Raw genomic sequence first — 25,595 nt, forward strand, 5'->3', positions numbered from 1 at the left:
GTTATGTTAAGCACTAAGCGTAGTAAAACCTCTATAGTGGGTAGGTTGTACCTTGTAGCTATCGAGCGAGCTTTTTTCTTCTTTCTAGAATAGCTCCCAATTGGTATGTCGAAGATCATGTAAATCTTTTTCTAGCATTTGTCCTATCGTAGGGACTATGTCCTTTTCCTAGACCTCTTGGGATAGCTCGAGATACTAATCCATTCTCTCATGTACTCTTTTGAGGTAGCCTCGCTGGATTAGGGAACCACCCCCTAGTCCTTAAGGTCGATGCACTCCAAGGTTTTATAGAATTGACCATACTTGCTTTTGTCTTACTTGTGGTCCCTTAACTCCATCTTCTTCAATCTGACCATCGTTCACAAGATGGACTTAAATCTGGCTAATGGAAATGTTGGTCGTCGTTGTGTCTATCTTCCAGATCCTTAGGTTGTTTTCTCCGCTCGAAAGCTTATAGAGACCTACAACAAGATTCTCGTGTAAACATAATTCTAACGATTAAAATGCTATAAACCGAACGTGTAACCAAACAATATCTTGTACTCGATGTGCTATAATAATTAGCACATGGAATTGAGAAGGGGTAGACATCTACTTTGCTTAAGCCACAAATCAGTCTTGTCGGAACCTCATCACAAGAAACGACACCGCTTTAGTCCGAACCAGCTCATTCAGCCAAGCCAAGCCGTCTGAGGTCGGCTCGGCTCCAAAATGAATTTTTAATTTTGGAGGGTTTTCGAAATCTCTGCAAAATAAATAAAAAAATAAAGGAAAAAAGAGAAGAGGGGGTTCCAGAATAAAGAGCTCTGCCTCTACGTTTCGGTGCAGCCAGCAGCGTTTTCCGGTTCTCCTCTGCCCCCGTTTGGCCTTCTTCCGCTTTGTTTTCTTTTACATTTTTCTCCATATTTTCTCTCTCTCTCTCTCTCTCTCTCACCCAGAAAAACAGGAACAAGTGAACTACAGACACCCCTTTAACGCGCCTATCCCATCTCTGCTTCTTTCTCCTCCGCCTCCTCTGTTCTCAGGTTCCTACTTTTTCTAGATTTCATTCGTTGAGTTCCAAGAGAATCACTAACTAACAACACCCATTTCCCAGATCTCTCTCTCTCTCACTCTTTATTTCACTTCGAGCTATGAGTAAAGAAGAGTTCTTGAAGATCCAGGTGCTCTGTTTTATTCAGATCTTCTCTGTTCTTCTTTTTCTCTGTCTCCTCTGTTTTTGCAATGTTTGCTCACTCTGTTTTCGCTGCAGAAATGTGTTTTGAAGGTCAACATTCATTGCGATGGATGTAAGCACAAGGTCAAGAAAATCTTGCAGAAAATCGATGGTACTCTCTTCATTTCCCCTGTTTTTCTTGTTGGCTCTGCTTCGATGTTCACTTGATTTGGACTGTTTTGGGTTTTTTAAGGCTTTGAGAGTGATGGGGTTTGCGTGTTTTTAAATTCTGGGGTTTTCTTTTGTGTTTTTCTCTGTTTTGTTTAGGGGTTTTCACCACTGAGATCGATGCAGAACAGGGGAAAGTTACAGTTACTGGTAATGTGGACGCCGCTGTACTCATTAAGAAGCTGTTGAAATCCGGCAAACATGCAGAGGTTTGGGGCGGACAACCGGGAAACAACAAGAATCAGCAGAACAACATAGCTAGTCAGATGAAAAACATGCAAATTGATAATGCTAAAGGTGGGAATAACAAGGGTCAGAACCAGAAAGGCGGCGGCGGCGCTGGCGGTGGTGGTGGAAATGGAAACAACTTGCCGAAAGGTGGACAAGGGCAAGTGCAAGGGCTGCAACCGGCGCAGCTTCAGCAGCTACAAGCGATGAAAGGGTTTCAAGATCTGAAGCTTCCACCTCAATTTAATGGCTTGAAATTGCCTGTTAAAGATCAGAATCCGAATCAGGCTAAGGCTGGGAAGTTTAATTTGCAGGAGGGTGACGATCTGAGCGATGAGGATGATTATGATGACTATGATGACGAGGATGATTATGACGATGACGATGAGTTTGATGATGATTTGGGTAATCTTCACCTACCTCCGGCGAATAAGATGAAACCCATGATGGGGAATGGCCAGATTCCGAAAATGATGATGAATGGGAACCATCCGGCGGTGATGAATGGTCCGGCCGTCGGTGGAAATGGCGGAGGTAACGGCAAGAAAGGCGGTGGAGCTGTGCCGGTTCAGGGGAATAACAATGCCAAGAATGGAAACGGCGGAGGAGGTAAAGGAAATGGTGGTGGCGGTAGCGGTGGGAGCAACCAAAAGCAGGGCGGCGGCGGAGGAAAGAATAACGGCGGTGGTGGTGGTGGCGGGGGTGGGGTGACTAACAAAACTGGCCACGGTGGGGGGAATGGGAGCAGTAATGGGATGAACAGCGGTCAAAAAGCGGCCGGTGGGGCGAACGGAATGGGTCATGATTTACAAAGCTTGGTCGGTGCTCATGGACTGAGCATGTCCAATTTGAGTCAAATGGGCAACATGGGTGTCCAAATGGGTCAAATGGGCGACCGGCCGATGGGCCAAATGAGCAATATCCCAGCGGTTCAAGGTCTTCCCGCCGCAGCCCCAGCCCCAACCATGAACGGCGGCAGCGGCGGCGGTAGGTTTTCGCCACAGGACATGGCAGGTCACCCTTATCAACAAAACCCACAATACATGGCGCAAATGATGAACCAACAGCAACACCACGCGCTCGGACACCAACCAATGATGTACGCACGGCCACCACCAGCAGTAAATTACGTACCGCCGCCATATCCATACCCGCCGCCGTACCACCCATACCCACCGCCTCAACCAGAACCCTACACGTACTTCAGCGACGAGAACCCCTCAAGTTGCCACATCATGTGAAACCCACCATACCACCACCGCGGCCGGTGGCGTCGACGGCGAAATATCAGATCAAAATCTGCAAAAGCTAGTTGGGAATGGTCATCTCTTCCAAATTCAGCCTTTATCATATTTCACCCTCTTGTTTTTTTTTTTTTTTCTTTTTTCTTTTTTGGAATTTGAAGCTGGATTAGAGTCTTTAATCATATGCTTAAGACAAAAAAAAAAAGAGTAATTATAGATAATTAAATTAAGAAGTTTGGAAGGGCAAGTATGGAAAAATGGTAGTAAGCTTTTTTATTTTTATTTTTATTTTTATTTTTGGGAACTCCATGTTTATAAGTGTTTATATGTTATATGAACAACAATAAAAGAAAATCGTGAATGGGGACTCATAAATTCCCATTTCTTTTCTTTCCCTTCCCTTCCCTTCCAATCTTTTTCCCTATTTATTCTTCCCATTTTAACCCTCTTTATTTACCTTCTTTAATTCAATTTTATATTTTAATAATTCCCTTGTGAGAAGTTCCACACACGGTCTAGTGTTCTCGCTAGCACAGCACCTCGTGCCTGGTGGGCTCAGTGAGGAATCCACCTTCCTGGGGAGTCTCCCAATGTCTTTGATGATACACTGTTCGGTGTATGATAACAATCTAACTTCACCACCGGTAGATATCGTCTTCTATGGACTTGAAAGCTCTTTCCACGTGTGTTGGTAACAGGGACAGTGTGGAATTCCAGTTCGGGACAAGGGATAAAAACTGAAAGGAGAGCGTGTTGACAAAAAATAAATAAATTAAAAAAAAAAAGAAATTAACTCAACAGCTTTTTTTGTAAATTGATTTTTTTTTATATATATTTTATATATAATCTGGAAAATCTAACGGCGTTGACACGAATTCTGGTACGTGTCCTGTCTATTTTCTTTTTAATTATTTTGTATTTTTTGGATATTGTGAGGAAAAAAAAAAAAAAAGAAAAGGACGGAAGCGAGCCAGACTCGAAAGCGGTTCCCAATCAAGTGCTGGATATGTCACATGATGATCATGATGAAGCCTCGAGTAGGCCCCACACGTTTTTTTTTATAAATAATATATAACTATTATTTTAAATTTTAGGGGGAAAAAACCCACTGATTGGTGTGGGCCCCACCTACTTTTTCACTCAGGTACTTGTCTGTTTTTCTTCAATTCCCTATGAGTGGTGCACCTTATCATTCCCTACACTCACACCCACCTGATCCCACCCCATCCTCCATTATTCAATAATTTATCCTTTTTTTTTTTATCGTATATTTACCCCTTCAATGTTTATTTTAAAAGGTTAAATTATATTTGTTTCATTTTTAATATCAACATTTTAATCCAAATATTAATTTTTAATTTTGAAAGGTTCGAAATCATTAATACATATTTATATCATTTTTCTTCTATTTTAAAAAACTAAATTAATAAAAATATTCCTAATATTTTCTTATTTTAAAGGTTTCAATAAAAAAAAATTAAATACTTATTTAATTTTAAAACTACTCGTAAAATTTGAGAAATGGCATTGACATTAACTTCATTTCAAAAAATTTAAGTTTACGAACCTCTTGTAAATTATTTCTAAATTTTTATTTTAAAAGTATTTTTGAAAATTTTAATTTAATGATTAAAAATAAAAATAATTTTTATTGATTTAACGAAATTATTATTAGGAGAGAAAAGAATTAAAATTAGTAGGGGTAAGTTGTGGAAAGTTTTGCAGACTGTTGCACGATTGGTGGCTGACACATAGCCTGAGACTGCATTTAATGCTGCTGAGGCACCACCTCTGTTTGGTTCCAAGGATACGCTAACACACACCCGGAATAAAACCCAATTCTCTCTTTATGCCACGTGTCCTTCATGCTCCCATCTCCCACCATCCAAACACTACTCCTAATATTATCCTAAATTCATTTTTTAAAATTAATAATAATAATAATTAAGTTATACTTAAATCACTAAACACGACAAATTAAAATTAAAATTTTAATTAAAGGAAGAACAAAAGAAATAGTTCTTTTTGTAAAGATTATTAAAAATTTAATTCGTTTGTTCTTTGTTACGGTGGAAATGGAAATGAATCCCATTATATATATTTTAAAAAATGTTAAAAAGACATTCGATTTGATATTTTACGAACTTCCATTATGGGCAGTCCCGCGGATCACGGACCCAATATTTTTCATATGTTTCTGCAGCGGAGCGGTGGAGTAACAGGAGCGGATTATTAGATCATTACAATTTGTTTTGTTAGATTATTATTATGGGAAAAACGCCATTGAAAGTGATGCTTTTCGTCACCTGTTCCACTGCTTGAATTCCGGGTTCAATTCAATCTCACTTAAACAGCATTTCTCCCAGTCAACCCGCAGCTTTTCCCAGATTTGACGTCTTCTCCCCGTCTTCTTCGACAAATTCCCTTCACTTCCATCCAAATCCCACACCATGAAGTGGGTATCAGAATCAAGCCCCTATTATCCTACGCTGGCTCGCTCAATCGCTCGCCCATTTCAAAATGGAAAGCCTAAAAGTGGTCAGTCAATCAAACTCAGTTGTTTTATATGCTTTAATTATTCAACCCATTTGTGATTTGAGTATGTTGCCCACTACCTGTTTGATTAAATGCCTCTGTGAATTTGTTGTATGTTGTTGCCCTCTACCTGTTTGATTAAATGCCTCTGTGGATTTGTTGTCAATGGTGAAGTAGTTGAGCTTGTTTTGATCGGATTGAGTTAGTGACCTGAAGGTGTTTGATGAAATGCCTGAATGAGCCTTCTTTAAGAACTTTTATGAATATACTGACAGATGTTAGCCCTCACTTGCATGAAACTGTAAAGCAATCAATTGGAATGGTAAACTGCTTAAAATGCTTAGCTTGGACACATCCTTTGAGTGAGCCAGAAAAACTTGCAGCCTTATGATTTCAGGAGGGGAACAGATTGGACTTGTGCTACAGAATCATCTCTTTGAGTTGTCACTATTCATTAAAGCTTTGATTAAGTTGAAAGGAAATTTTAATCTTGCGACAAAAGCTGATGATTATAGGCCGTTTCAAGTTGTTCTTTTAAAAGACTTTTTCAGTAATCTTCACGTGCCCCTCTGGGTTTCGAGGAGAGAGATGCCATGCCTCAAATGGCTATGATTAGATTCAAATAAAGGAATGACCCTACTACTAATTGTCTTGATTTGGGCAAGAATGATCACCTCACCTCTCACCCTCTCTCTCTCTCTCTCCCTCTCTCTCCCTCTCTCTAACCCAAAAAGCAGCCTGCTTTTGGTTGTTTACTTTATCCCCTTCACAGGTATTTGATATTTTGTGCTTTTGTAAATGGTCAAATTCTTTGGTTTTACTCCTCCCCAGGTCATTATAAGGTTACAAAAGGTAACCCTTTAGCCGTGTCTTTTAATAAAGATATTACATTTCTGAAGTATAAGATCATAGACTTAAGCACCACTCCAAGTAAAGTATAAGGTTACATTTCTACCTCGGTTGTAGAGTAGAACGAAACATTGCTTATAAAGATGTGGAAACCTCTCCCTAGCAGACTCGTTTTAGAACTGTGAGGCTGACAACCGAATAATATCTGTTAACGATGAGTTTAGCCTGTTACAAATGGTATCAAAGCCAGATATAGGGCGGTGTGCCGACGCTAGCTCCTAAGGGAGATGGATTGGGAGATCCGAAAGCGGTTGGAGAAGGGAACGAAACATTTCTTATAAGGGTGTGGAAATCTCTTCCTAGTAGACGCATTTAGGCTAACGGCGATATATAACAGGTCGAATCAGACGATATTTGCTTAAGTTCTTACACAACTAGAATGAGGACAGAGAATCATAGGACAGCTTCTTTCTGTAAGTTGGACCATTCAAGAAAGTATAGGCGACTCCATTTTTCTAAAGCTAGGAGTGATGACTTGATTGTCACTATTATGTTAAGCCAATTAGAAGAAGAGAGGATCCTGTGTGGCTAGCAAGGCCAGTGGGATGCATCTGCCACAACTCAATTATTGTTAAATTACATAGCTACAAAATGCAACCAAAAGGCATAGGTAGGTGGGTGGGTAGGTTGGTCAATGTGAGAAATGGTTTGTATAACTCTACGGTATTGTTTAACATATTTAATACAATCAAAACAACAATAGAATATGAATATAATCAATGCTTATCACTTGTACCAAACATGGGTGTTGTGGCTTCTGCCTGTTTGCCAGTTTCAGTCATCGCCCTCTACATTATTCAACCAAACCTAATCCATTCCATTAGGGGATGCTTTAACTTAAAAGATTATATTTTTATAGTCTAGATTTTGAAACTCTGTCCCACCTATCTTGAAGCTAGGTATACAGTTATTAAAGTGCATTGCAACAGTTTAAATCCATTGTCAGCCAATATTGTTCTCTTTGGATTTTTCTTTTTGGACTTCCACTCAAAGTTTTAAAACGTGTTTACTCAGGAGAGGTTTCTAAACCTTTGTAAGGAATGTTTTGTTTCTCTCTCCACTGTTAGCCGTAACCAGTTTCTCTATATAACTTAGGCACAAGTATATGTGATGGCTAGCCTAACACTTATGAGTGCTAAAACGGGGACGGGTGAGGAAGGCTTCTTGTTCATGTCCCATGGGCACCCCTAGTTGAGTAATAATGGCTAGAGCATTGAAACTAAATCAATAAGCCTATTATTGGCATACACCCTTTTGGCCATTTTTCTAATTCATACACCAACTTTGCGTACCAGAAACACCCAATTAAACTCCACTTTCAACCTTCATTATACATACAGAAAGATGGATGGTTTCAGTTGGCATTTTGTACTGAAATTGCGCAAGTTGTTGAGCAAGAAATTGAAGCCTAAAATTTCTCTGCCACTCAGATTCCAAGCATTGTGTAGTGCTTATGCTCCAAACTGGCTCCACATTGACTGAACTCTCTTCTTCCTACCAAAACCATACATTATTGAGCTTTGGGGCTCTAAAATATAATTTGATGTCTCACTCCCAACAGACAACCCATATGATATTCTCTCCTAATAATACTTTAAACATATATTTCGTACAAAAATGGCTTAATCTGATCTGTAGAACAATTATTAAAATGGTGCATATTGGGTGTGCTCGTGAGGGAGGATGTAAAAAAGTCCAACTCCACCACTAGCAGATATCTTTCGTTTTGGCCCGTTACGTATCGTCGTCAGCCTCACAGTTTTAAAACTCGTCTTTCCATATCCTTATAAGAAATGTTTCGTTCCTCTCTCTAACCGATGTGAGATCTCACAAATTGATACATTTTAGCGAGTGCTATATTATAATACTTAATACTAACTTTATCTTCTATAAAGTATTGAATGTTGATATGGTTTTTAGTTGAAGTTATTTTATTAGTCCAAGGCAAAAGGAATTTTGGATTTTTTTAGTACAAGAAAGAAAAGAAGGGACGATGTAAAAGAATACATAAACATTTCATTTTTTGTTTTAGAACTTTTTCGTCTTAAGAATATTTATGAATAAAAGCACGAACTAAAGTAAAAATTACTAGGTATGTTATACGTAATGGTTCAAAACTTTATGGTAAGATCTAAGACAATAAAAAGGAAAAAAAAAAAAAAAAAATTGATAGTTTGATTAGAGAATAAGTAATTGGGTATTCAAAAGCAAATTGTGAAGTAATGGTAAACCTAAGCTTAAATAATAAGTAGAGTGAAGATTGTGAGTACCCAAAATCACATGCCCCACTCATCATTGGTTCAATTTTTCATACAAAAATAAAAACATTAATTTTTAGGTCAATTATCCCTTTGTGGGTTTTCCTTTGGGAGGAGACTATTCAAAATGGAGATGAACATAACTACAAGCCCGTTTTAGACAAACATATTTAAGTCGGCCACGAGCTGACTTGAGGACACTTAATCGACTCCTTTTTAATGATAAGGGAACATGTCGACTTAGTCTCGACCAGGACGAGGTATAGGACTTGCTTCCAGAATTATGTTCAGATAATTGTATGAACTTGGTACTAATGTCGGGATTCAAGCACTCTAAACATAAGGTACAAAAACCCCAACTCCAACCTCAACCCCGCTGATGTGGGATCTTATCTTCATATTTTACCCCTGACCTAACCTCAATGTGGCGGATTAGGTTACCCCATCAAAAAATGATTTTTCTTTTCTTCTTATTTCTATTTTATCAAAATCATAAAAGTGAAAATTAGTGTGGGACATAAAAGAAGCTTGGTTTCCTTTTTTAATTTTTGTTTTTTTTTTTTCGTTGAAATTTGTTTCTTAAAATGGATAATTTTGGGCTTCTTGGGCTTGGGAGATTACGGAAAGTTTACCATTGGGGCCCATCACCAGTACAGCCCAATTACTTCGGCCCAAAAACGATCTAACTAAACACAGCTCCACGATTTATTGTTATTATTTTAAAAAAGAAAACGGTTTATTATTTATTTTTAATAGGGATTGATTTTCTATTCTTACGACTAATAAATAGTAATAATTAGGATTAAATTTAGTCTTTTAAAAAAAAGTATATTTTTATTTTATCCTTGGATTAAATTTAGGGGCCGTGGCTTTATTATTGCGAGATTAAAAACAAAAATAATGCATCTAAATATAACAAATGAACTTTATATTAAATTGTAACGATACAATGAGTTATATTAGCGATTCAACTTAAATATTATTTTATAGCAAAAATGTGAAGAAGTCAAAGGCTTACATGTACCCTTGAAGCGAAGTATTTTTATCCTCCAACCCCAATTCCGATTTCGAATCTTAGAGTCATATAACCGACCATGTTGATCTCTTTAAAATGGGGCAATGGGTTGCATGAACTAACTTATGTACACAGATCCCATAAATTAAGCTATTCTAACTCAAGTGGTAGGTCTCATGAACGGAGTTGAGTTGACTTATGAGCGGAGTTGAGTTGACTTATTCAATCGAAGATTTGAGTTGACTTATGAATTGAGTTGACTTAGAAAAAAAAGATACTTGCACGTGTGCGATCTAAGTGACATGGGCCCTTTCCATTTAGAAACTTTATGTCAAGGGCACAATTTCATATTATTTAATTGAAAAAAAAAAGAGTTGAATTCAACGGAGGCAAAGAGCTGGAGGATCGGAGGATCCACGTGGACGAATCAAAGAAGAGCGAAGAAGAAGATTGCCGGTGACCGGTCAAACTCCGTCCTCCTCACTCTGTCTATATAAATCCATAATCTCCCTACTCAAAACCTCAAGCTCCGGTTTCAATGGCGGCCTCCACTTCCCTCTCCTTCTTCTCCTCTATTCTCTTCCTCCTCCTCTCCACCACCATTGCCGCCACCTCCTTCCGCCCCAAGGCTCTCCTCTTCCCCGTCACAAAAGACCCATCTCTCCAGCACATCATCCAGCTCCGGCAGCGAACCCCTCTGGTTCCGGTGAAGCTGACGGTGGACCTGGGTGGTCAGTTCATGTGGGTCGACTGTAACCGCGCCTATATCTCTTCCACTTATAAGCCCGCTCGTTGCCGCTCCGCCCAATGCTCCCTCGCTTCCAAGTCCACTTCCTGCGGTCAGTGCTTTTCGCCGCCCAGACCCGGCTGCAACAACAACACTTGCGGCCTCTTCCCCGGCAACACCATTATCCATCTCTCCACCAGCGGAGAAGTCGCCTCCGACGTCGTCTCTGTTTCCTCCACCAATGGCTTCAACCCAACCACCCCTGTCTCCGTCCCCAAATTTCTCTTCGTCTGCGGCACCACATTTCTCCTCGACGGCCTCGCCGGCGGCGTAACCGGAATGGCTGGATTCGGACGCACCGGAATCTCTCTGCCATCTCAATTCGCAGCCGCCTTCAGCTTCAATAGAAAATTCGCCATTTGCCTGAGCAGCTCCACCAGACTCCCCGGCGTCATCTTCTCCGGCAACGGCCCGTATAATTTCCTACCCAATATCGATTTAACCAAATCCCTCACTTACACCCCACTCTTTATCAATCCCGTGAGCACCGCCGGCGTCTTCTCCGCCGGGGAAAAATCCGCAGAGTATTTCATCGGCGTCAAATCCATCGTCATCAACTCCAAAACCGTCCCACTCAACACCACCCTCCTCAAAATCAACAGCAAGGGCATCGGCGGCACCAAAATCAGCACCGTGAACCCATACACCGTCATGGAATCGTCGATTTACAAGGCGGTGTTGAAAACGTTCACGACAGAGCTCCGGAAAATTCCGAGAGTGCCGGCGGTGGCGCCGTTTGAGGCTTGTTTCAATGCGAATAGCTTTGGAAGTACCCGACTGGGGCCGGGGATGCCGTCGATCGATTTGATTTTACAGAACAAAAACGTGATCTGGAGAATCTTCGGCGCAAACTCGATGGTGCAGGTGAATGAGAAGGTTCTGTGCTTGGGATTCGTGGACGGCGGCGTGGAGCCGAGAACCTCGATCGTGATCGGCGCGCACCAGATTGAGGATGCTTTGCTTGAATTTGATTTGGCCACTTCACGGCTTGGATTTATCTCCACTCTTCTAGGGCGGATGACTACTTGTTCTAATTTCAACTTTACTGCTAAACCTTGATTGATTGATTAATTAATTAATTAATTAATCTTGATTGATTAATAAATTGTTGCTGTTTTTGATTGAATAGTTTAATTAATATCATAGTTTGGATGGTGGGGGACATGTCTTGGATTGCATTTAATTCGAGATTTTGATAAATAAAGTCATGCGAGCGTGCCCAATCGTAGCTGGCTTTGAAGGAAACGATGCTTTTAAACAACCCGTTTCTTTTTATATTCATCGATCTTATAACATTTGGTTTCCGTAAAAAATTGGGCAAGTGATTTCCGCACCCCAGTTCTTATGAGAATTCAAATAGGTGATCGGGATGGAGATAGGGATAAGAAGGCTTCCCTTGCTCTCGTCCCTATCCCGTAAATATATTTTCTTGTATGTATGTTTGACTCGAGGAGATAGGAATGTATGCTCGTTTGTGATCTTGCACATATGTTGAGTCAACTCTTGACTCGATGGTCTTGCTTTTTTGTTTGACCTTAAGCTTATTGATCTTGTATGTTCGGTGATCTTTGGTTTGTTGATCTTATATGTTGGATCTTTTTCGAAGGTGGTGTGCACTTTGACTTAAATGACTGTTTGTGCTCAATCGTTTGGATTTGGACCAAATTATTTCTTTGTGACCCATTTGGTTTATTTGAACTTCGAGTCCAAATATTATGACCCAATTTGGCGCTTATTTAATCAAATGACTAGCAATTGTGTGACCATCGTAGGTGGGTGAGGTTAGTGGCCATTGGTGGTGGCAATGGCTAGCAATTGTGTGATTACGACCAATAGCCATGGTGAAAGGGACGACGGAGAGATATGGGAGTGATAGTGGGAAGGTATTTAAATAAAGTGATTTAGGCAGATCAGTAGTGGGGAAATATAATCTCATCTCCGACTCCATTTAGTTAATGAAGAGAAATCTCTTCTCAGTCCTTTTTCGTTCTCGATAAATGGGTTTTCACAGGCCCGCAGATAAAATGTACGTCACTATAGTTATGGGCAAAACGGTGTGAACTCATTACGTACGCTTGGAAGACGGAGCGGATTGCAACACGCCAAAAAGGCTTTAAAATAAGCAGAATTTACCCCCACCAAAACAGACCCATTTTTAAACTCCATCATCAAACTCATGCTTTAAAAGTTTAAAACTACCCTTCAACAACCACTGCCCAACCCCAACAAATGGCCTCAAATAATACCAATCCAATCCCCACCGCCGTCTCCGACAACAATGGCCTCTTGTGCTCCCCACAACCCACGATAATGGACCATAATCCAGCTCGCCCGGTAACCCACCGGACCTTCCGATTACAACAACGGCGGCGGAGGCTCTAACATGTTTTTTTTTTTTGTTTCTTTTGGTGTAGGTTTTGGGAGAGATGATGGGGACTTTTTTGCTAATGATTTGCGTGAGTGGAGTGGCGGCGACCGGCCAGATGATGGGCGGTCAGGTGGGTTTATTGGACTACGCCGCCGCCGCCGGGTTGACTGTCGGCGTTCTGACATTCTGCTTTGCTCCCATTTCCGGTGCTCATTTCAACCCTGCCATCACTCTTGCCTCTGCCATTTTTGGCCACTTTCCATGGTCCTGGGTACGATTAAAAATTCTTATAATACTTCTTTTTTTTTATTTTAAATTTTTAAAATTTGAAATTAAGGATGTTTTTGTCGGAAATTAGGTGATGCCGTACACGGTGGCTCAGACGACAGGTTGTGTAATGGCGACATATGCAGGAATGTTCGTTTACGACATTAAACCACAACAATTGACCACTCGACCATTTCGTGGCTCCATGTCTGCCTTCTTCGTTGAGCTTCTTGCAACCTTCATCCTCATGTTCCTCATTTCTTCTTTACCCCATCAATCCCGACCCCGACCCGTAAGTTAAATTACATGTTTAATCTTCAATTTTAAACCCATTAATCCAATTGAAAGTTCGACTTGATACAAAATTAAAAGTTTATGAACTGATTAGATACATTTTTTGGTCATATGATGCAGGGTGGTCAATTGTCCGGCTTTGTCATTGGAATGGCCATCGGACTTGCTGTGTTTATTGCCGGGTAGGTGTAGTTAAATTACAAATTTAGTCCGGGTTAATTTAATACATGAATTTTCAAATTTAAAAATTTAGTTTCAATAATTTCAAATATAGATTAATTAATTTAAAACAAATTTTATTAAAAAATAAATAGAAATTATATTTTGCCTAATGGGCTTTTGAGTGAATGCAGGCCCATTTCAGGTGGATCGATGAACCCAGCAAGATCCTTAGGGCCCGCAATAGTTTCATGGGCTTTCGATGACATATGGATATATATTACAGCTCCGGTCATCGGAGCTGTTACCGGTGCCTTCTTCAGCGGCGTCCTCCGCCTTCATCCTCCGCCGATCCATTCTTCCGACGGCGGAAATTTCCGTCGCTCCTCCTCAGCCAACTTACATTTAATTCCTTAGCAAATCACCGCCTTCTACCATCTTTCTCGACGTGAAATAATAATTTAGCTTTAAAATTCTACGAATTTATTGACTAATTATCTCGTGTGATTAGCTGATTAGCTGAGCTATATGTAAATTAGTCAAAACACTTACGAGCATATAAAATTAGTTTTATATTTCAAGCACATTAAAATTTCCGTTGTTATACAATCATACAGAAATTAAAATATCTAAATCATTTTACTAAAACAGACAATGAGCCCATATAATTATTGAGCTTGATCTTTTCCATTCTCTCGATACCCATAAAAATAAATAAATAATTTCGTAAAAATAAAATTTGAAATAAACAACGAGACGGAGATAGAGAAGTCTTCCCCATCCCCACCGTCAGTGGTCCCACAAATATGAAAGTGTGGTTAAAAAAAATAAATAAATAATTAAAAATAAAGAAATAAAACGTCACTCCAAGGTCAATGGAAACAAATAAAGAGAAGATGAAGATAAGTGGCTCTTTCTCACTTTATTATTATTATTATAATTTCTCCCCCTAATAATTTTATTTATTTATTTATTTATTTATTGTGGTTGTGGCTTAAACCTCTAATTTTAAATTCCCGTTACTACCCTTTTTTTTAATGTTTTTTTTTTAAATACCATAATTATTTTTATTTTGTCTTTTTTCGAAGCCAATTACTAATTAAATCCCTCTTTTTTGATTGGTCTACTTTAAATATTCTTTTTTTTTTCATTTTGTAATTATAATTTATAATTGTATTTGAAGTAACATTGAAAACCATGGGCCAGACCCAAAAACTGTGGACGTCCCATCACAAATTGCATCATTTTCTTTTAATTTTATTTTTATATATATTCCTTACAAAAGTCAAAAATATTTTCTATATTCATCATAATTGATTTAAAATATAAAATAAAATGGTCTTGAAATAAATATTTTAAAATAAGTTAAAGGTCTACGTGGATAGAAATAATATTAAAATAAATAAAATATTTTCCTGTTTATTTATTTGATTGAAGAATTATAATCTAATTATTTTTTTTTTATAAATATTTTAACACATCAATTTTATATTATTTAATTTATTATTTTAATACGTTGAAAACACGTCATTAGTAGCAATTGTCACGGGCTCCACGCACTAGCCGACCGCTTTCCACATTCACTTTTGACGCAACCAAATTATTTATTTATTTATTTGCTTTAAAATATCTTCAAATTTTTTATTATTTTTATTTCCAAAAATACCCTTCTGATTTATTTAATTATCACTTTACCTTTTCCAAGCAAATTGCAAGCATGGATGGCTTTAAGATTCANATACCCTAAATTTCCCATTAAGCTAGATCCCCATAATTCTTCCATCTTTTATTTTCATCTCTTTAATTCTTGCAATTTTCTGTTATTTATTATATTTGAATTTTGAAATTTTATTGAAAGTGTTACGAGGGAAGAAAAGGATATTTTTGTCTTTGTAATTTTAAATATCTTTTTTTAATGGTATAATTTATTACATCTTTTATTAGATTTGGATCGTTCATGTTTGACTTTCTATGTATTTGGATAATTTGAAGAATTTTCGTAAAAATAGTTTTTTTGTCCGTATATAATCCAACTCAGATTGATTTGAGTTAGATAGACTAAGTAGTTCCGGTAAAAATTAAAAATATTTTTTTATTCGATTATATTGATGGTTGATTACAATGTTTACATGAACTTCTCTACATGTTATGGTTTTGTAATTAAAGTAAAACCCATTTACCATTATTTTAATAAGACCCCATTAATTAATTAATTAATTAATTAATTTTTTGGAATAAAATTTATAGATGGTCAATGCCACCAACAATAATTAACCTAACTCCTTTACTCTTAGATTTTCTTATAAATTATAAAAATAATCCTTAAAACCATTTTTTTAATATTTTTAAATCCTTAAATCAAAAAGATTATCGCTTAACCACATTTAATAATATACATAATTAAGTTCTCTTTTTATTTTATTTATTTATTTTTGTCAATTTTCAAAATAATAAAAAATTTGTTATTAATTGTGTTTTAATTAGGTGATTAGGTGTAAAAAAAATAAATTATCTATTTTCCGGATTATTATATATTTGTGGAAAATATTCCCATATAAGGTGGCCTTTGTACTTAAAATTCCACCATCGAAGCCACGTGCCCAATTCTCATTGGCTTTCATCCAGGAAGTTCACCACTAATACGCAATTCAGCTGGTCCTTTTCCCCATTAATTAAATTATTTTATTCTTATCCAAATTGTATATTTTTAATAAAATTTTAAAATAATTCGCTATTAAATATCTATTCAAGCTTAGAAAAAAAAGGGTTTAATATTTTTTTTTTAATTTTAATTTTTTTTTTTTTTTATGTTGGACTTATTTCAACATTTTGTCCTTAAAAAAAAAAAAACCTTAAAATTTGAAATGAACATTAAATACAATAATATATGACAAACTTTACTATAAATGAATATAAATACATTTTATTTCCTAAGTTTCTATTAATATATAACAACCAAGCAAGTTGCTCATGACTTTTTTTGTCACACCCAACAACAAAATTAGCATCTATAAATATAAAAGCATTAATCTTAAAAAAATAATATAAATAAAGTTATCTGAAAAATTAATCAAAATTTCTTTTTTAATTTGAGTTTAACAAAAAAAGAAAAAGGAAAAAAGGGTGTCCATTGATTTCTCCACGTCAGCGGTGGGTCCCAGCCGCTAGATTTCAATCTCCTCTTACACGTGGCTGCATTCATCAATTTATTTTTCTCTCCTACTCAGACCACGGATACGAAAAATTAAAATCAAATCGGGAAAAACAATAATAATAATAAATAAATAAATAGAAGAGGGTGTGAAATGACCACGATACCCTTTTCATTTTTCTATATAAACCCAACAAAGCAAGCGATTGTTTTATCCATGTCCGTCATAACTCATTGAGTGTTATTTCTTTTTTGAAATTAAAGCCATGTTGGGAGTATTTAGCAGCTCCATCATGTCGCCGCCGGACGAGTTGGTGGCCGCCGGAAGCCGTACGCCGTCTCCGAAAACGACATCCGCGGCTCTACTGAATCGGTTCGTCCAGATAAACTCCTCCGCCGTGTCGCTGCAGCTAGGGGACCATGCCTACCTCGCCTACACTCACGAAACGGAATCCACCTTGTGCCCCAGGTAAAATTACTATGTTTTGTTTTAAATCCGCCGCCGCCGCCGCCGCCGCATCAGAATCTTTTTTTTTTTTTTTTTTTTTTTTTTTTTGTTGCCGAACTATTAGTAAATTAAATGAACTCGAAATTCGGTCGATCGGTGATCGGACGATCCGGGACGGCGGAGGCTTTAAATTCTTCGAATCGCCGCCGTAATTGGTGGTTAATTTATTGGAAACCGACGGGAAATATATTTTGGAATTGTCGATTTTCTTCGATGGCGTCCTCTAAATTGGGTTAAATTTTTATTAAATTAAAAATAATTAAAATTTAGTTTATTTATTATTATTTTTTTATTTTCTTTTCGGATGTTCTTTATTAAAAAAAAAAAAAAAAAAAAACTAAAAAAAGCAGTTTCTGATGAAAGTTTGTTTTGAGAATATTGAATGGCTGCGATTTGTTGATCTCGTGGATAGCGTGTGTGACACGTGCGATCAAGATGATACTGTCCGGACTTGTCAGAGAAGAATCCAATGGCGTTGCGACACGTGTGACCAGTTTTTTGTCGTCTTTCTGAAACTTATCTATTGGATCAAAGCAGTAATAAATCTCATCATTTAGTTATTTATTTATTGTGCGTGTATTAAATAGAAAACTAATTGTTCTTTATTTTTATTTATTTATTTTACCTTTAGTTGCTTATCAATCCTTGACTTGAAGCGAATTACCAATACACGATTTTAATTATTAATTTTTTAAAAATCGAAATTCAAGCCCTGAATGTATGACACGTGGAGGGCAGAGATGTGAATCCAAATTATAATAGAATATTAACTGATTAATTACTGAATTAATTCGTGACGACAGATCGTTCGCAGTGAAGGACGACATTTTCTGCTTATTCGCGGGAGTTTTGGACAATTTAGGGAGTCTCCGGCAACAATACGGCTTGGCGAAATCAGCGAACGAGGTGGTTCTGGTGATCGAGGCATATAAGGCCCTCCGGGACCGAGCTCCATATCCGGCCAGCCATGTCGTCGGCCATCTCAGCGGCAATTTCGCCTTTATCGTCTTCGACAAGTCGACCTCCACTCTCTTCGTGGCTTCTGTAAGAGTCTCCTTCTTGCTGTTCTTTAATTGTTTTCTTTTTATGGGATAAATTAGAGTTTTGTTCTGTGATTTTGATAGGATCGGAATGGGAAGGTTCCGTTGTACTGGGGAATCACCGCCGATGGTTATGTGGCCTTTTCCGATAACGCCGATCTGCTCAAGGGCGCTTGCGGGAAATCGCTTGCTTCATTTCCTCAAGGTAGATTAGATTCCCCGACATTTCCAAAGCCTGTGTATCTATAAGAAGCTTGTTCTGCAACGATAATGGAGGGTTTTGGTTCTATTTTTGCAGGGTGTTTCTTATCTACAGAAGTTGGTGAACTGAGATGCTATCAGAATCCTAAGAACAAGATCACTGCTGTTCCTGCTAATGAGGAAGAGATTTGGGGTGCAACATTCAAAGTAATTTTCAGACAGTCTTTAAGTTTTTTTTGACAAACAATCAATCACTGAACTCCATTTCTAAGACTTACTTTTTTGTGGTTGATGCTCCTTCTCAGGTGGAGGGGCCTGCAGCAGTGGCAGCCACACGTTGAACAGATTGTCCCATAGCAGTGGAGCTTTCACATATATATATATATATATATATATATATGTATGTGTATATATATATATATATGGTGTTTTATATGTGGTTGAGAAGGCAGATCAGAAGAGGAGGGGGAGAGAGGATACCTAACAGACAAATTTATGTCTGACCAGAAGAGGAAGATGGTGTGTTTTTTTCTCTCTTTCTTTCTGCTCTTTTTGCTTGCTTGTAGTCTGATGTCAAGTCCTTTTGCTTTCGGTGTAATAAAGTCCGTGACTTTGTAGAATTATCCTTGCAAATCCTAGAAATGGAGACTTGAATTTCACACCACCAATGTTTTGGCCATTTTCAACCACCTGTTCGTATCAAATGTATAGATGTCATTAACATTTGAACCACAAAATAATATGCCAAGTCATGTGATGTTGACTCGTATGAACACGAACATCAAAATTACTGCAAATTTTGTCTATGTCAACAGCCTAAAGACAAAACCATAGAGACACTATTGGATACGACACTCGCCGTATGATTAGTTCCAAGTTCGAATCCTACTAGACAATAGAGAAAATGATGGTCAAATTTATGGTATAGCCAAACATTGTAGGTGTCATGCCATGAGTATCTTCAGCATAGTTGCAAGATCAGCATATTCGACTAGTGAGCTGGAGAAATGTCTTCCAGACTGCAAAAAAAGGAACTGATATTAGAAGCTGATTTAATTTTTGTTTGAACATCCTTAAAGCTGACAGTACCTTCTCCACAAGAACTCGATGATATCAGTAGTAAGGGTTGATCTTTTCTTGTTCTCAAATGCAAGTGATGCAGCCTTTCTAAGTAAAGCAGATCCAGCAATGCAACCTAATACTGTTGGATTCTTTGGACTACATGTGAAAAGGGTTTCGTGTAAAACGTTACAGGGAATATGTATTCGTCAAATGAGATCGAAAGAAAAGACGATGTTTAAATTCTAGAACTTGCCTGGTAGCCAAATTCCCATCAGTGACTAAACCTTGTTGCCGAGCCCAAGATACAAAAACTGCAACACTGGACCACGGGGAAAGAAAAAAATTGTGACCTTATTGTACAGAAGTTTAGGCTTCTCGAATTTGGATTAGGAAAATAAATAAGGTCAATTTTGTTAGAAAAACAATATTCACCAAGAACAATGAAAACCCATAGCACTACTTGCCTTCCTGAAAGTATATCACCTTGGCCACCACAACGGCGAGGAGAACCATAAATGCTCACTGATTTGACTGCATCAGGTGTCACATGATTTCACTTAAAAGGAAGAATCAAGTATAATCTAGCAAGGGAAATACTTTGACACCATATTAATATTTACAGCAATACTAAAGAAACTGGAATTCCTATAACAAGGACAGAGATCCTGTGAAATTTACAGAAATTGGAAAGGACATTTTCAATCCATATTCAATTTGGTTCGCTTCCACCGTGGCATGACAGAGAATTTTATCAGTTTTTCCTAATCTGACCAGAAGGTAAGTTTAGCACAAAGGTGATGATAGAATGGTAGGTGACACAGTGGCTACAACATCAGAGAAAGGAACATTGAATTTGTAGCACTTCCTATAACGTTAACATGGAAAATACATAGTAGTTGTAATCAGTACCTGTCTCACCGTCACAGATGAGGTCAGCTCTCCCTTTCCTGAGAATAGTTAGGCCACCAATCCTGATCATATCCAAACGTTTAGTGCACCAAAGACTGGAGAACTGAATGAAATAAAAATGTGCACCACGTAGAAGTAATACTTTATAATATTTGTTAGAAATTATAAAATAGGATGAAGTAAACCGACACAGGGAAAACTATCTCCATCTATATTAAATAATATGGAATCTGCCGTACGTTATTTATAGCTAGCTAGCTAAGAACAATCCCTTCGGCGAAATACAGTTATATTTTCATTCTAATGTCAATATTTTCATACTTCAGAAATAATTATGTCAAGAAAGATGTATGCAATAAATCGAAGAGTGATTCAGACTATTGGAAGGATGAGACACGCCACCAAAATATTCTTGTTCCTTACATTGAACCATTTGGCTAGAGACTACAGAACGTGCCGATAATTAATAATAATATAGAGAAACCATTATGGGCCCTGGATAAGTAGTAACATCTATAGTGAATTCTGATCAGATGAGACCAGCCTCTCATCTGCCAACTTTCGTAAATGTGCTGATTTCAGGGGTGTGGAAGGTAGCATGTCCATACAAGATTCACTATAGGGATAAGCATGTCACCGTTGCAAGAAAAACATGATAAGCATGTCCATACACTATTCAAATGAAAAACATGATGGTTTTACCTTTTGGTAAGAGACAGCAATTGGTTAGGAGCATCTTGTTCATCGACTTCAGCAAGCAGTACATTTTTCACGAGACGCTTATATTCATTTACATTTGGTGTCAGGACTGCCAAGGGGTAATTGCTTACAAGGTGAAGATTGTCCGTGATAAGAAAGAGACCATCCTGATAAAGCAACAAACACAACCGGCAGTAAGCAGCCACCGACAGACCCATTGAAAATGGCAGGCATGACAACAGTATAAACACGGTAATTTCTTTCAAATTGTATGTGCTCTGCTATATGCATACCCCGTCTATGATCATTGGTATATTGGTCTGCCTTGCATGCTTTATGATTTCACTGACACATTCCTGGAATAGTTTTCAACCATTAGAAAATTTCATGGTATTAAAGAGACTGGCAGAAAATATCAGATCAATCTAGATAAAGAAACAAAGGATGAATTGACTTCATATGACGGTTTTAATGGANAAAAAAAAAAAAAAAAAAAAAAAAAAAAAAAAAAAAAAAAAAAAAAAAAAAAAAAAAAAAAAAAAGGCCTCAGGAAAACAATTTTATCCTATTTTTTGTTTCTATCATCGAATTCCAATCGATTGGAGGTTCACATGAAATTTTTTTAGGGGTATCAAGATACAACCATTTATGGAATTTACACCAAATTAGCACATATGGGTTTTCTAGCCCTAATGAGCATTAATACATACGTTTTTAGCCTATAACATAACCAATTAATCTCTAGGTCCCAAGTTTAGCATTTGAAGCAAGGGAAACTCAATATTACGTATAATTATCAGAGGTACTCAAGTTTGTCATACATCTAGACGTAAGTAATGCATGCCAATTTTGGGAAAGAACATGTCCTCATGGTCCTTTTCAGAAAAGAAAATACAACCGAACCATGCACTGCAACTAAATCTACTTGGGGAAGTTTAGACATAAAAAAACAAGGCAAATCTATCATTTATCCCTAACCATGCACTTGATTTCAAATTCATCCCCTCAGTTCAGAAAATTTCAGTCATACCCCATACCTTCGATTAATTTTAATTCAGTCCTTCGTTAAGACTCTCCACTACTGTAAAATAACTAGAAGTAGGGAGGAATGGCTACCTTTAAAACTAGCTACTCACGTGTCTACTAAAGTGAGGCGTGATGCGACAAAAGAACTAAGCATAGTTGAAAGTCTGGAAAAAAGGAAAAATGGAAAATGTGTTTTCTATATTCCACAAGTAAAATCTACAGAAAAGTTTCGTTTTAGCAAACATGTCAGCCAAAGTTTAGAAGTCTGGAAACAACGATGGACAAAGTTGAAATCAAGTGTATAGTTCAAGAAGGAACCATGTAAGTTAGCCAAAAAACAATAACATAATCACCAGAAGAAACGGGTCTCTTCCAAGGCCAGGACCAATGACAAGACAATCGAATCTTTCAAGCCACTTGTCAACCTCAGCAAGAACCCTTTCTGCAGTGAACTTCTTTTCCTCATCTCTAAAACATCAGAACGCATCAGCCAAATATCAAAATTCCGGTTCATCGACCAAAATATAGAAAAAAGCGGAAGCACCTGACACTGTATGATTCTTCCAGAACAGGATGCACAATTAACTCTGGACTATAGCTCTTTATGACAGGAGCAGCATCTTTAGTGCAGAAAACATGAGATAAATCTGCACCCTGAAGGGAAAAACTAATGGGTAGTCATTCACCTTTGCAAGTAAAAAGAGGAAAAAATAAATATCCATATAGAAATTAAAGAACAAAACTCTTTAACAAGAACACCAAGAAAAAGGGGTCTGAACTAACAATTTTCAATGCTGATATAGCAGCGAAATAGGGAGCACCTGTGTACTCACGACATCCACCAATAACAGCTATCTTCCCTGATATGCAGATATAGATTGTTAATCAGAAAACTTCTAAGAAACACATTAATTCAATGGACAAAACTTGATAAAGCATAAAATACAAGCCACTACACAGTATCTTGAGACCTTACCCGCCTGGCCTTTATATCTTTTGGGATCAAGGCTAGGTGTAATAGCTCTTAGAATGTTCTCAGCATCAGCCTCCATAGAAGTCCCACTCATGGCTTTGATTTGTTGCCGCCTATTCTGATGAGTACAATCACCAAAACCTCCAAGAGACCTTATCAAGAACTGTTGTCTTCTAAACACAGCCGAGGAAGCCAACATTCAATAACTTTGGAGTATCGATTCACGTTAATTGATTAGCTCTGGACATGATCAAAATCTGGAATTAGAAACCTCATCCTACGGAAAATCGGTACCTTCTACCATTGCGACAGAACTGAGACTAAACAATTCGATTCTTCTACCCATGATTCAAACTCGTAGCCAATTCATTTCATAATACTCATTTGAAATAACGAAATTACAATCTTAATTAGAATCAGAACCATCAGTTTCCGTCATTTTGTAACTCAACATCATGGCAAATGTAAGAAATTCTGCAACCTAAATTAGTTCCGGTATAGGAGAAGAATCGTTCCACGGAACAAATCAGAAGCTAAACTAATGCAACAAAAAATTGAGAGTCGAAATTCAAATAGGATATAGAGAAAATTTTGAGCGTACCTTTCAGTTTTCGCCTCTCGAGGGAAGAAGAAGAAGACGGAGAAGAGGAAGAAGGAGCAGAAGAAAAGTGATTACATTAGGGAGGTGACGTGGCAAAAGTCAACAATTCCACGTAGAGAGAGGTTTTGACTCAGCTAGGTCGACGTGTAGTTGTAGCTTGTTCCGTTCCTTCTTAGAAATTTCGACATGTCGTTCAACTCACATTTTTAAGTACAGTAGGTAAAATCATAGATAAAACGAAATGATCTCGTTCTTTTAGAGACGGCGGCGAAGAGATCCGATGAAGGAAGCGGCGAAGTTGAATGCGGCGAGGTCCGGCGTGGTGGTGTTCGGAGCTTTGGCCTTCGGGTATCTGAGCCTACACCTCGTGTTCAAGCCCTACCTCGAGAAAGCTCAAGGTTCTCTTCAACATCCCAATTCTGAGCCCTCTACAATTCCAAAAGATGCTATTTCAAACCGCGATGATTGAGCTCAATCTTCGTTTATTTTGCCTCAGTATGTACAAAATTTAGTTCGTTAGAATGACTCTTAGAGATTACCTCGAAATTTCTTAGTTTTCAAGAGATTTGTTAGAAACGGGAGGAGGGAATCCTTTCGGTTCTTGTGGTATGTGCTCACTGAAATCTGAATTCTGAAAATTGTCATTCCTTGATTCACTATGAACATTGGCCGAGTACACCATTTTCTGACTTACAATGTAGTTTGAAAGTTCGCTTGTTCTTTATGTAGTTCGATCATCGATGTTGTTAAGTTATAATTTGAGTGGTATGAATACAAGAACTTTGTATCTCATAGATTGCGTCTTAGTTGATCTTGGCCATGATGAAAAGTGGAAATTGTTCTTGGGGCTGTGTTATTTCACTGTTCTTTTTCAGTCTGTTTCATGATGTTCAGATTAATGGTTCATCAAATGATGATATTGAACATATTCTCCATGGTAATTACTAGTTTGGAAGGAATTTGATCTTTCTTCTTGGAAAGGGTTCTAATCTGGATTGACCTTCCACCAGCTGTAGTTTCTGATTTCCTCTTTTTCTGCTGCGGCTGTGGTGTCTTTATCTCAACCACGGTTAAGTTTTGTTTTCTTTGGTGACATGCTGCAATCCTCCCTTCTACAGAAAAGGGTTCTGTATATCTTGTTCTTACACTTTCTCTCTGAGTTCGAAAATGATCTTCCATGATTCCATCATCAATTGTGATTGAGTTACAATCCCTTTTTGTGATATCCCACACGATGGGAGTGGAGAATGAGTGCCAGCAAGGACGTTGGGTCTCGAAGGGGTTGGAGAACATGGAAACAAACCTAAAACTTTGAGGGAAAGTTTAGAAAAGAAAGCGGAAGGATGACAATATCTACTAGCAATAGCGGTAAACACTTAGAATGTTGGAATACATACGAGATGCCAAGTTCGAAATGTGAGTGTGTTAGAGTTCATGGGAATTAATTCCCAGACCACTTCCAGTCTACCAAAGCTAGTCATCTTAGGGCAGCCAGTTTGTCTCCCCGATATTCGGCCCCTTTATTACGCGACCGTAAGATTTTGTTACGGTTAGATACCCTGTTTAGGCAAAGGAGAAAGAAAATAGTTTCTGCACCAAATGGATCCTATGAATCCCAGTCTATGAATGTGGTATTAGTAGAAGATTGAATAGTTCAGAGTGAGTGAGTGTAGTTCTGAGTTTTACCTGTTGTGCAGCAGTCTGCAGGTTGAGAGAGAAAGAGAGTGATGGAGGTTTAAGGACTCAAGAGGGGAATTTGTTATGAACTGATGATAGTTGCAGACAAGAAAAGAGGATCAGTTCATAATGTTCCACCTTTGTTTTGTTTATCAGCACTGTTTTTCGTATCATTGTTGATATCAGTATCGGTTTTTTTCTTCTTGAAACCTCGTGGTGATATCTTATAAGGAATAAGTTCAAACTATGACGATTCTCCGTTCAAGGATACAATACCACAACAACAAAGAACACAAGCTC

At 37.8% G+C, this 25,595-nt stretch overlaps 5 protein-coding genes and 1 long non-coding RNA gene across 6 annotated transcripts; 5 read left to right on the forward strand and 1 right to left on the reverse strand.

Annotated features, from left to right (window-relative positions):
• Window positions 1–789: 789 nt before the first annotated feature.
• LOC111791014 (heavy metal-associated isoprenylated plant protein 32-like) lies at window positions 790–3,251 on the forward strand. Its single transcript, XM_023672183.1, has 4 exons — window positions 790–1,025; window positions 1,097–1,163; window positions 1,253–1,328; window positions 1,484–3,251. The coding sequence occupies exons 2-4, from the start codon at window positions 1,134–1,136 to the stop codon at window positions 2,851–2,853; spliced, it is 1,476 nt and encodes a 491-aa protein (XP_023527951.1). The 5' UTR covers window positions 790–1,025; window positions 1,097–1,133; the 3' UTR covers window positions 2,854–3,251.
• A 1,686-nt stretch (window positions 3,252–4,937) lies between these two features.
• On the forward strand, window positions 4,938–6,037 carry LOC111791311. Its single transcript, XR_002814629.1, has 2 exons — window positions 4,938–5,394; window positions 5,667–6,037. It is a non-coding gene; the product is annotated as an uncharacterized LOC111791311 (long non-coding RNA).
• Window positions 6,038–9,941: 3,904 nt separating this feature from the next.
• Window positions 9,942–11,456, forward strand: LOC111791305 (basic 7S globulin-like). Its single transcript, XM_023672596.1, has one exon. The coding sequence runs from the start codon at window positions 10,112–10,114 to the stop codon at window positions 11,417–11,419; it is 1,308 nt and encodes a 435-aa protein (XP_023528364.1). The 5' UTR covers window positions 9,942–10,111; the 3' UTR covers window positions 11,420–11,456.
• A 1,133-nt stretch (window positions 11,457–12,589) lies between these two features.
• On the forward strand, window positions 12,590–14,033 carry LOC111791307 (probable aquaporin NIP7-1). The gene is made up of 5 exons (XM_023672598.1): window positions 12,590–12,694; window positions 12,775–12,999; window positions 13,087–13,287; window positions 13,410–13,471; window positions 13,643–14,033. The coding sequence occupies exons 1-5, from the start codon at window positions 12,590–12,592 to the stop codon at window positions 13,863–13,865; spliced, it is 816 nt and encodes a 271-aa protein (XP_023528366.1). The 3' UTR covers window positions 13,866–14,033.
• A 2,778-nt stretch (window positions 14,034–16,811) lies between these two features.
• On the forward strand, window positions 16,812–18,752 carry LOC111791308 (stem-specific protein TSJT1). The gene is made up of 5 exons (XM_023672599.1): window positions 16,812–17,068; window positions 17,911–18,151; window positions 18,232–18,352; window positions 18,446–18,555; window positions 18,654–18,752. The coding sequence occupies exons 1-5, from the start codon at window positions 16,866–16,868 to the stop codon at window positions 18,687–18,689; spliced, it is 711 nt and encodes a 236-aa protein (XP_023528367.1). The 5' UTR covers window positions 16,812–16,865; the 3' UTR covers window positions 18,690–18,752.
• Window positions 18,753–19,102: 350 nt separating this feature from the next.
• On the reverse strand, window positions 19,103–23,709 carry LOC111791306 (ATP-dependent (S)-NAD(P)H-hydrate dehydratase). Its single transcript, XM_023672597.1, has 12 exons — window positions 23,619–23,709; window positions 23,021–23,257; window positions 22,828–22,904; window positions 22,589–22,698; window positions 22,398–22,512; window positions 21,312–21,374; window positions 21,022–21,185; window positions 20,320–20,381; window positions 19,875–19,941; window positions 19,664–19,729; window positions 19,438–19,566; window positions 19,103–19,367 (listed from the first exon to the last, which is right to left on the reverse strand). Exons 2-12 carry the CDS (start codon window positions 23,214–23,216, stop codon window positions 19,340–19,342), a joined length of 1,077 nt encoding a protein of 358 aa, XP_023528365.1. The 5' UTR covers window positions 23,217–23,257; window positions 23,619–23,709; the 3' UTR covers window positions 19,103–19,339.
• Between the last annotated feature and the right edge of the window lie 1,886 nt (window positions 23,710–25,595).

The sequence above is a fragment of the Cucurbita pepo genome, chromosome LG03, assembly GCF_002806865.2.
Source record: "Cucurbita pepo subsp. pepo cultivar mu-cu-16 chromosome LG03, ASM280686v2, whole genome shotgun sequence".
Lineage (NCBI taxonomy): Eukaryota > Viridiplantae > Streptophyta > Magnoliopsida > Cucurbitales > Cucurbitaceae > Cucurbita > Cucurbita pepo.